This window comes from Caretta caretta, chromosome 10 (assembly GCF_965140235.1).
Source record: "Caretta caretta isolate rCarCar2 chromosome 10, rCarCar1.hap1, whole genome shotgun sequence".
Taxonomy (NCBI): Eukaryota; Metazoa; Chordata; order Testudines; family Cheloniidae; genus Caretta; species Caretta caretta.
The window spans coordinates 25,467,562-25,479,645 of NC_134215.1; the positions used below are offsets into that span (position 1 = coordinate 25,467,562).

Consider the following 12,084-nt stretch of genomic DNA (forward strand, 5'->3'; position numbering starts at 1 on the left):
GTGGCAGAGTAGAGATTCAAACTCATGCCCCCCAAATGCCAGGCTTGTGCCCCATCCACTAGACTATCCTTCCTCTCAACGTAACAGTGATCCCCTCAGGTCAGGTTCCTTAAAAGAGACTTCAGTTTTCTATGCATTTACATAGGGTATGTCCCTCTGTGGGTTCCCATAATGTCCATCAAAGGTGAACACTACAGGGAAAATACACGTTTTTCCTCCCCCAAAATATCAATAAAATTATAGCCCTAATTTAAAGTGGAGAACTTTATAATATCTGGTTTTACATTTTTATTTTTGGCTAACATTGTAATAGTAATGGCAAATAATAATAATCCTCTGACATTAAGTGACTCTCTCCATTTTCCCTCTGCTAGATTTGTTTTTGGATAGGAAAGTCTTTGAAATACCTCTGACTGTGAAGTGTAAAGAGCTTAAGTTACAAGTGTTTTGCCTAAGCGATTGCTTATCTATGTGCAAGATGCTAATATCTTGTATCTGGGCTCACTATGTTCCTTTAATCTCTCACACAAACAAACACAAACACACACACATACACACAATTGTTATGATCTGGATGTGAGATTTTAGGTAACATCTTAACTGAATAGAGTTTCCTTTCCTTGGAAAACCAATGGACTCTCAGAAAATTACATTGTTAAAACAATCCCTAGAGAACTTTAAGTTAATATAAGAATGGCCATCCTGGGTCAGACCAAAGGTCCATCTAGCCCAGTATCCGGTCTTCCGACAGTGGCCAGTGTCAGTTGCCCTAAAGGGAATGAACAGAACAGATAATCATCAAGTGAACTTGTCTGACTTCCCAGAGAGGGAGAGGGCATGGAAATCAGACAGCAGTATCTACTAAAATGATGGAATGAGGTCACAGGGAAGATCTAGGCAAGTTGTGCCACATGAACATAAAACCCACTGTCATCCTATACAAGACTGGCTCAGGTATCAATACCCCTTATTTAAAGGCAGAGCCACAGGCACCATGAACAACCCAACCCCACCCGACCTCATAGCCCTAGGACACTAGAGTATATGAAGACTGGCCAGGGAAAGAAATCAAGGCTAATACAGAACATCAGCATCTGCCCAGTCATGCTGACTGTTAAAGAAAATCTGTAATGCTCAACCCCAGGCTTCTGCCAAGCAGGGTTTACGGTTGCTGCTCGGACACTGCACTTCAGCTGGGCCTACTCAGAATTCATAAAAAGTGCTGTCTGCCAAGGTCAATTATCTCTGCATCTGACACAGAAACACAAACCTCATTCAGTAAACTAATTAAGTTGCTTGGGCCCTCTGCAATGAACAACCCAAAACACAGACCAGGATTACAACACAACACAAACAAGAGACAAATAGATTTCTCTTGGATTTATTAATGATTCCTTTGACAGGGCTTGACTGAATACAAATGCTCTTTGCGTGCATTCACCACCCAGGCAAAGGAGCAAAAGAAAAACAAATAGCTGGGTATGTTGCCCAGTGAGCATCGCCCATTTGGGAACCATCAGCGGTAAGACACAGGAGGAGCAGAACGCAGGGCCACCCAGCGGCCCCATGCCAGCAGCTCCTCCGGCGCAGGTGTACCTCCCCAGCTCTTCCACACAGCTGCGTCTAGCGTCTCCTGTCTGGGGTCTGTAGGCAGCCCTGCCGGAGGAGCTGCTAGCATGGGGCCACCCGACATTCTTCCCCTTTCGCCACTGCGGTTCCTAGGAGAGCTCTGTGGTTCAGGAACCGCTCTCCCAGGAACCGCAGCGGCGAAAGGAGCAGAACCCCATGCCGGCAGCTCCTCCAGCGTGGCTGTACCGTCCCCAGCCTCAACCCCCACGGCCCTGTCCTCCAGCAGGGCTGCTGTACAGACCTTGGACAGGACTCAGGAGACTCAGCTGCGTGGAAGGGCTAGGGGCGGGGCAGGGGACAGCACAGCTGCACTGGAGGAGCTGCCGGCATGGGGCCCCCTGGCAGCCCCACGTTCTGCTCCTTTTGCCGCTGTGGTTCCAGAGAGCCCTGCGGTTGAGAAGTCTCCGGCACACCGGGAGGAAGACAGAGCCCTCCCCGCCAGGTAATGTGGAGTGGGTCACAGGGAGGGGAGGGAGAGAGTGCAGGGCCTGGGCTGGGGGCGGAGCGGGGTCATGTGAGGACTTGCCTGGGGGGTTACATGCCCACCTTTACCTGGTGCAGCGTACTGGTAAGAAATGAATTCTACTTGCACCACTGGGAACCATCAAACAATATTTGACCTTGTTGCTGTCCTTGTTTCCTTTGTGTGACAATGATCATCAGGGCTGTCACCAGGGACTGAACCCCGGAACGCCAGAGCCAACGTGTGCCTCACCAGCTTGAGTTAAAGGATCAACTCCCATGCCTGGGAGCTGTAGTCTGTGCGGATCAGGAATGCGGCAGGGTGGTTAACACACATGGAATGCTGGGTCACACTTGCACTGTAGCCAATTGTTTAACCTTAACTTACTCTGATAAAAGCTGCCCCTGAAGAACGTCAATGAACCTACAGATGGCAGCTTGACCACTGGATGGGAAATTGGCCTAGACAGGGCTTGGCAGTGACATCATGTTATCATAACCACAGTGACAGGGGCTTTCGCATGCAGCATTGCACTTCCCTGAAACACAAAGGAAACTGCAAGTGATAATTCGGAAGGCTATGAAAAGAATATGCTTCTATCCCCATCCGCCCCAGAAATGAGGTGGATGAGTCACCACTGTAGGTAGGTCAGGCTGCTGAATCGCTTTCAGGAACAATGTTCGGAACAGTTACGTAATACTTCAAGCATCCCCACAGGAATTAAACATCCAACTCACCTCTCTTTTCGATCCAGGAAAATGAAAACTCAGCCAGAAGCTTTATAGCCTCTCAACTTTAAAAATGAAATGGAAATAATCTTTTAAAATAAAGTTAAAACTTTCTAAAGTAAAATGTCCATGAAAGAGACAGAGTCCTTAAAGCACATATTTCTGAAATGCCTAGCTCCTCCATAGTACACCTGGGTATGACAAGTCATGTCCTGCTCAGTCTGAGCCTGGGAATCTCCAAAAAACTGCTGACCTGACTTCCCAGTCAGTGCTCTAACCACTAGATCACACTCCTTACCCATTCATATAAAGTCAAATGTAAAGACACGAATAGCTTTGCTTTGGAGACAAGGATTTACAGCCGCTGAAGATCTGGCCCCTAATGTATAATACAACGTTCTGAGTAGGAGACCCAGCCCCTGAAAATGGCATTGTGTGAAGTGAAGTTAATTAGCCCATAAATTATAAAAGACCCTATCCGGTCACCTGTAAACACAAGAGTAATAATGATGAGTAGAACTGTGTTTCTCCTCGTGCTGCCAATGCAAACAGGGAAAGGCTGAGTACGTAGAATTAAATAAGCAAATGTGGAACTGGAGCAGCTTCTGAACAGATCTGAGAGGAGTAGCATGAAAGAACTGAGCAAACTTCCAAATGCAAACAGACCTCAAATCCTCAGAGATGCTGCCAAGCCCACAGCAGACCAGAGGGGTCAACTGCTGTAGAGAAGAGGCAGGTCTCTGTCTTTCAGCCCTCCCCAACATTCCCAAATGCATGTACTTGTCTGGTAAGTGCGTTTATTGAGTGGCTAGACAATACTGTTTCAAATGTATTATAATCCTTCCTCTGTACTTCAACTCAACCAGCTGACACTGGTATCAATGCACACAATTACAAGAATGACGAATATCCATAACAGACACTTTTAATATAGTTTTGAAAAAAGCCTTTAGTTTGGCCACAAAAACCCAAGCAAATAAAATACAACTATCCAGGATCATGCAAAGCTCTGGAGTCTCAATGAACAGCCTATTCCCATAACACATGGAACTGGCCAGTGTGGTATATGTTTATCAGTAAGCATACAATCTTCTCTTCTGTACCTGTAGGTATCCTGACACCAGACCACATTCTGGTCCCAGTGAAGCCAATCATATTTTTTTCCCCATGGACTTCAGTGGGACCCTATACCCTGGACACCCTGCATTTCTTGTGCCAATAAATGGGAGATAAATTAAGGTTTTTTTCCAGAGGTATTAGGAAACAAAAGAAGAAAGATCACTGCAGAAAGAGAACCAGAGACATCAAGTCACAGTTATTCAAGTACAGTTTGAGGAAGTAAGTTAAATATAACATTGTGTCTGCAAGTTCAGGTTCATTTGGGATTTACCCATGATCTCAGACCTTTCTGTCAGACCCACAATCTTCTATCACAAATGGCTTCAACAACTGCTGGCAGGGAAAAATAATCAATGATGTAGAACTTTTTTTTTTTTATAAGCCATCTTGATTCCCTCTTCTCAGTCTGCAGCTAAATTCTGAGATATTCCTTAGCTCTGAATCACACATGCTTAGAGCAGAATCCAGGAACCCTTCCGTTCATTTCAATGGACTTTGGATCAGGCTCTTAGGCCAGACTTTTCAAAAGGTCTCATCTAACAGAACTGGGGCCAGATTTTCAAAAGAGCTCAGTTGCAATTCAGGCACCTTATCTATAACCAGATTCTTCTAAAGTGCTCAGCATCCAGCAACTCCCACAGAGAGCAACAGATTATACATAGGAGCTGCCAGACTGGATCAGACCCCTAGTCCAGTATTTTGTCTCTAACAGTGACCATCGCTCTTCAGAGGAAGATGCAAGAAATCACAGAAGGGCAGTCAGTTCTGAGCTAATCTGCTCCCTTGGGGCACTATCTCCTAATAGTTAGATAGAGGTTGGCATAAGCCATGAAGCATGAGGTTTAATATACCTTCCAAACTCTTTTTTAGTAATTGCTATTTTAATAGTAATTGTGGGTATTCCTGTGCTCCATATAAATTTGAAACGCTGCTCTAAATCTTACTCACAAAATGGGAAGCTTCTGGGTACTTTTTTAAAATGTGTCCTTGCATGATTTGGCGCAACAGAAACCAGGGCCCCCATCCTGCAAAGCCTTTGGCAAGTATTTAGCTTTCAAAGCACCTAGGGAGGGAGGTGCCCAATTCCTATTGAGTTTCCAAGGGAATGAGGCCCCTAATGTCTTAGGCCCCATTAAAAATACCAGCCTTATTTCATATGGAAGTCTATGCAGGATGGAGCTTAAACCATTTGAAAGACATGCACATCAGTGGCAAAATATGAATTAAACAAATCCGTTAAAATGACCCTTGTGTGGTTTGTGGGGTAAGGGTGGAAATGCAGCTATTGTTTCAAGAGATAAGTAATTCTACTCACTCAGCAGCCTGAAATTATCCCAACGCTTATTTGTATTTCATCTTACCTGAAAAGGATACAATGGTAGCAAAGATTTGAATAAACTTATTCTTCTGAATGGAGAAGAATACAAAAGGTCCTATCAGTAAAACAAAGCCAGCCTGTTAGGGGAAAAAAAACCACAAAAGGGGGATGAATATAATTACTGATGGCTGACTCCTTTAACATAATAACTTCTGCTTTCTAGGGAATTACAGTAAATGCCACCAAAAATTCTCACCAGAAAAATCCTGTAAGCATTAATCCTGCTGATGGGCCCCCAGCAGTGGTTTTCATTGTAGGAATTACTCGTGAAATTGCTCTGTCCTGTGCAACTTGGGATATTGCTGAAAAAGGCAGAAAGATACAGTGTCCTATCTCTGTTTGTAGAAGTAGGGCAGTTTTAAAGGCTACTTTAACTTACAACATGTGAAGCCAAACCTGGAGTTCTCCAGCAGCCAGGACTGGTCAGTGTTACTCATGGACTTCCCCTGGCATACCTACATGAGCCTGACAACACTTCTCATAGCCACCAGTGACTCCTTTAGAGAGCACTAATGGTATGCCGTGCCCCCCTCTTCCCTGCTCCTGTCTAGGAGTTCAGCATATGGTCTGCAGGCTTCCAAGACAATTCCTGCGCAGGACATGTGGATGGGTCCTGTGTGCCCTGTGTCTCAGCAGATAGCTTCTCAGCCTCTCCATTTAGAAAAGGTAAGGGTTTAGTGAAACATGTACATGACCGTGTGTTATACCACGCAGCATGTTGCAAGAGAAACCTGCCACAGGGAGTGAGAGCCACCAAGGCCACTTGACAAGAGCACAGAGAATAGCTTAGGTAAGATCTAATTCCCAGAGGTACTGAGCACCTACAACTCCAAGTGAATTCAATGGGAGATGCAAATGCTCAGCAGCTCTGGAAATCAGATCCTCAACCTCTTCCTAATCACAGCCACTTCCTCTCGAACATCTCATTTCTTCCTCTTTGGCCAGAAACCAAAAGGATGCAACAAGACAGACACTAGTGCCCCCGGCACACAGGTGGTGGGAAAGGGACATGCCGTATCTCTCAGTTACATTGACAGATCTTTCTAGGACTTGCCATCAAAGTAAATTCAAAAGGTCAACGTCCCTCAACTCATCTAATGTGCCATTTGTGAGTCTGCCCATTTCTGTAGCTCTCAAGAAGCAATTCTGCCTTGGAGAGGACAAAGACTCCACAGAGGTCCCCAAAATGGAACATACTGTGGAAAACAAAAGGTATGTCTACACTGAAATTAGACACCAGTGGCTGGCTTGTGCCAGCTGACTCAGGCTCACAGGGCTCAGGCTGTGGGGCTGTTTAATTGCAGTGTAGACATTCAGGCTCAGGTTGCAGTCCGAGCTCTGGGACCCTCCCATCTTGCAGGATCCTAGAGCCCAGGCTGAATCCTGAGTCCAAACATCTACACATCCCCTACAGGTCATGAATCTAAGTGTTCTTATTTGTATAGCAGGAGTGCTGAACAGCCCCACTAGGGATCAAGCCCTGATGAGCTCGGGGCTGTATAAACACACACACACACACACACACACACACAGAGTCCCTGGGTGAAAGAGTTTACTCTCTAAAAGAGACAAGGGACAGAAAGGAAGTGGAAGTGAGATACACCAAAGAAGCAAAATAGTCAGGGAGAGGATAGACATATCAGTGTATTACAGTGTAATAAAATATGTCTAAGAAGCCAACACTCAACGTGCAACAGAGGAGTACAATTAAAATAGGTAGTTTTATATATATTACTTAAAAACAAAGAGGTATATAATAAACTCCCATCAATTTACACTACAGCCTCTCAACTTGACCCTTATTGAATGGCTGATTGCTTGTCTCAGTAGAAGAGAGCCTTGAAGAGGGACTTGATGGAGTAGAGGAGAAATGGCCTTTTGGAATGCTTCCCAAAGTGCAGATTAACACAGGAGGAAACACTCAGTGCCTTTGGTGATCGGAAAAAGGCAGCCAGACAGCAGGCCGAGCCTTGGGTTTTACAAGCTACAGCCATTTTAGACTTGTATGAAACCATCAGCTCTGCTTGGAAACTGCCATTCTATATTCATTGGGTTTGGTAAGAAAACTAAAGGCGGCAGTGCCCGGAGGAAATACACCCAGACACAAACAAACAAGTCAAAAAGGCACCAGAGCAAAGGAAGAAACAGTGCTCCAGGCAGGAGAAAAGAGCAAGGTCCATGTAATGCTCAGGGGGCCTGCCACACCCCCTTTCCTCAATACACAACGTACACTGGAATGCAGGGGGAGCACCTCAGCTGGTGTACATTGTCAGAGCTCCATAACAGCTATTGGATCCATGACAACGTACACCAGCTGAGGATCCACCAGGCATGTTTAATATGGAACGCCAATGAAAATCTCGGTGGTATTTACTGAATACTGGGAAAAGGCCCTTCTTAAATACAACACTAAGCCAGTCTGAATGACTGCCAGCTTTGGACTCGGGCCAGATCCAAAAGCCTTTGCTCATCAGTTTTTACCCAGGAAAGCCTTCCACTGAGCTGTGGATTGGGACACTTGACAAATGTCACTAGAGTTGCTCACTGCTGCTCTCCTGTTGCTCTCTGCAACTATTACACAGCTATATCCCTTGCACCTCTGGCCAGCCCTGGAAGACATCAGCCAGTACTGCAAGGAGCAGCTTTATTTACCAACAGCAAGAGGTAGGAGGAAAAGCACCTGATTAGTGCAGTGTCTATGTTGGTAGTGGCATCTCCATGGCAAACAGATTGCTCATTCCCCCCACTGAACCTAGCAAAGGAATCCATGGCTGTGTGTATCCAGCTACAAAACCACAATGCCTTCCCTTGCACTTTATGCATTGCATTTTGTTGTGGAATTCTGAAACAATGAGAGATGCTGGTGTAATCTATCACACTTGAGGCATCCCAGGTTTGAACCCAGGACCTACAGCATGTAATGAGCCTTTGCTGCTGGAGCTAAAGGAGTCACTCCCCTAACTTGCAGCTATAGCTGACTCATTAAACTATTCTGTGGATCAGCCGATAGAAGGGGACAAAGTCCTCTCCCAGTGTGGTCTTGTCATATGTGTATGTTAATAATCAGAATATATTTCAAGCTCCCTGCTCTTTCACAGAAATGTAGAGGCCTTACCTCTAAGTAACCTGAAAACCTGAGTGTACGTGTTTGTGAACAGCTGCCTGTCTACCATACTCCAGCCAATTACAATACAAAGGAAGGGAAAAGCTTAAGATTTTGAGTATGTGAGTTGATCAGTATGTGCACCTAGTAACAAGCTAGTGACCTCTTTGATCTGCTGAAGTATCGGTGTTTACTGTGAGACACTGCATGAAGGACATCTGCTTTCTAAAGAACTGCATAAAGAAACTAGTCTCAGAACACTTTCTTTCCCATTGAAATATCTAGCAAATCATGCACCCATAATTTCAACAGCTATGGAGAAATATCACTCCATTCAGGAAAGGAAGTATCTATGTGTTCCTGCTTCTTACTATGTGTTTCTCAAAATATCTTTGGAGGCTATTCTCCGAGTAATGAAAGAGGGAATTATGTTCATAACTTGGAGTTATCTGCACACCAAAAATCCTCCCTGATCCCATGCAAGAAGAGATTCCCAAAATATGCCAGAGTGTTTTAGAGACAAAGCTAGCCGTCCATAGCTAACTTCAAAGGAGTGAGAAAAGTGGTCTCCAAAGGAATGATAGTAGCACATTTTGTTCTCCAAAATGTCATGTGAATCTAAATGAGTATCTACATATTGTGGGGGACCTCATTTAGTGCAGGTGCATGTATCCGTGCTACTCTGAACACACACACACATTGAACTACCTTAACTAAAGATCCCCGGATACCATTTCCAGCACCGAGGTCCTCAATTAAAGGGAGTCTTACTCTAAACAAGCCAGGCGGCTACAAGTTTTGCACAGGATTTAGTCATGCTAATTGCAATTCCTAACCACGTTCCAGCCAGGCAGTAGTCTCAGCAGGGGAGGCCACACTGTAACAGACAAAAATCTTCCTCTGCTGACATGCCATTAAAACAATATGCCTTCGTTGCCAGGCACCAGGGGGTTAAAAAATGGACAGAGATCACACAGTGCTGTATAAACTGTGCATACATATAGAGTATACACACATACAGAGGTTAAACTCAACCCCTGCTAGCCCCAAAACTAAGCCTAGTAGTCACACAGACTCCCTCAACCCCCAGAGTCACATCCCCTGTAACAGTTGCATTGGCTGTGTAATAATAATTTAATGATGATATTGACAATTAACACTCTCTCTAATGCATTTTAAAACTACATAATTTATTTTTTCTCTTCCTTTCCTGGCTCCACCTACATCTTCCCCACTCTACACTGTGTATTTTTCTCCACAATGGCTTTCAACATCTCTCCCTATTTTACCTCTCTCCCCCTCTATCCTCTTATATCACTTCTGCCTTTTCCTTCCCTCCATTGTTCATACTACTTTCCTCCTTTATATTTCCTGTCCCTGATTTCCTCCTACTGTTCCCCTCACTTCTGTCCCTGTCCCCTTTTCTAGTTTACCTCCTCAATCTCTCTCCCCTGCACCTTTCCCCAGACATGCTCCTCACGCTGCCAGCGAGATAAGCGACTGGGCTCTCCCGCCATCTCTTTCCCAACCTCACTTGTCCATTCCAAATTTCCACTAACCCTGGTCAAGCAGGTTTTTATTATCATTAACTAAGGTGGGTCAAAAATTTTCCATCAACATCTCCCCAGCCAGACTTCATCTCCCATGATGCACTGTGGCCACACAACTGCCATGATGCACCTACTCCCCTCAACAAGTGGGGAGGCTGTCATGCATGATGGGTGATGTAGTCCGACCAAGGAGCCCCGCCTATAAAGGAGAATAGGAGCATGAGGCACTCGACCTGCAACTCCCATGAGGCACCAGCAGCTTTTAATTTAATTTTTAATTTTCACTGAAAGCTCAATTCTCTGCACAACACATTTTCCAACCAGCTCTATTATTAACCACCTATAGCCTGGTAGTGCCTAGGAAGTCTCACTCAGATCTGGGGCCCATTGTGTTCGGCGCTTGTCACAGGGTGGTCCCCTGGAAGTCTCTTTCATCCTCCGTAACTGACCATCACAACTCCAGGTGTGCTTAATGCCCCCCTGCTTTATTGTATCCCTTTAGCCTGGGTGTTATTTAGATACGATTTACAGTCAGTAGCCAGCTTCTCTCACTTGCTTCCACTCCTGCCTACTCCTGCCCTCCTTCCGGCAGTTAATTAACACCCTGCGCCAACTGCCTGTCTTTCAGTCAGGTCCCAACTAATGAGTCCTGGTGGGGATTTGAGTGACAGGGCACTGAGTCAGCATCTGGGGAATGACCTGGGGAATATATACAGTGGCAGAGTCAGAGCAAGGAGACTGAACATTCAGCAGACAAGCTGAGGAAAGGAACAAAAATAGGAACAGAAACAAGAAATGTGTGTGCTCGAGTAATGGGACTTTATACATGGGAGTTGTTCTTTAAGGAGAAGATGCCCATATTAAAATGCCTCTGAACAAATCATTGGTCTTCATTTCTTACATGTACACACACACTTACTTGAAGGCACTTGCATTTGCTCCAGCCATAGACAGTATTTCTCTCATGTTCATTTAGCTCCTACAGTTTTAGAAGTAGCATTGATATCCTATTATTCCCCCTTGTTCCCCCTTTATGCTTCTTCTCTCTTCCCCATTCATGCAAAATAAGCTTGACTAAGGTTAATTTAAAGGCCAGATTCTTTGCAGTAGTTGCTAAAACGTCTGCACTCCACAGCAATCTGTAAAAGGCTTTTCCAGACTCTAGAGTGCCATCTACACGAAAGAAGGGGGATTTGCTGAGAGTTAGCCAACTGAAGGCAATAAATCCTTCGGGGATGCATCACAGACTAATGCCGACAAGGTGCTTTTTGGAACAGCTCTTTGCAGACTGCAGATGTTTTGTGGCAATTTTTTTTAAAGCACTAAAATACTCCTGTGACTGAAGGAGCAACGCTCTCCAACAGCTTGTACGACGAGATGAGAGCCTTTTTAGTTTTAGCTCCTGAATATTTATGCACCCTTAAAGAGAAATGCTTGCCTACCTTATGTTTTTTAGGCTATTGTCTAAAGTTCACCTTCAGCCAAAGTGTCACTGACCCTGCACGCTTCAGTCTTTGGGCACGAGTTTGGCACCCGTACACTGAGGCGTGAAAAAAACCAGCTGCCCTTTTTGAAAAAAACATGGCACTAATTGTTGAATAGTCCCTTGGTACCATTACTGGATCCAGTCGCTTGCGTGCCTGTTTCACAGACTCTTATTAAAGAAGAGCTCTGTAGGCACAGATTTAGGCCTGGATCCTGTAGTGAATCAATGAGAAGTGCCAGGGGTCTGCCTACAGGGAATTACTTCAGGATTGGAGTTTCCAGAGCTGTTTGAGGCAGCCTTAGAATCTATCCCTACATGATGATTTTAAAATCTCTACCTAGGATAACCACCTAGCAGTACAGCAAAGGCAGCCAAAATGCATCCCTCAGTACACACATTCCACCAATTCACTGAAATAGGACAATGGAAATATTATCCACGCAGGAGTGCCTCCGTAACATCCATATCCTCCCTCTGATCGACCACTAAGAGAACTAGGAATCTATAACAAAAGAACCAGACATATTTCCCATTCTGGTTTTCCAGAAAAAACAATGGAAAAGTCTCAGTGTGCAGCTCCTCCAACCAGCTGGACTGAACATGCCTAACAAAGTGGCAGCTACCACTG

At 44.9% G+C, this 12,084-nt stretch overlaps 1 protein-coding gene across 1 annotated transcript in view; it reads right to left on the reverse strand.

Annotated features, from left to right (window-relative positions):
- LOC125644119 (transmembrane protein 104-like) overlaps window positions 1–12,084 on the reverse strand; it is an 84,853-nt gene that overhangs the window by 45,533 nt on the left and 27,236 nt on the right. The window contains exons 7-8 of the mRNA XM_048867582.2: window positions 5,514–5,619; window positions 5,301–5,394 (exon numbers count right to left, since the gene is read on the reverse strand). Coding sequence (XP_048723539.2) covers window positions 5,301–5,394; window positions 5,514–5,619 — 200 coding nt within the window. The remainder of the gene's footprint in view (window positions 1–5,300; window positions 5,395–5,513; window positions 5,620–12,084) is intronic.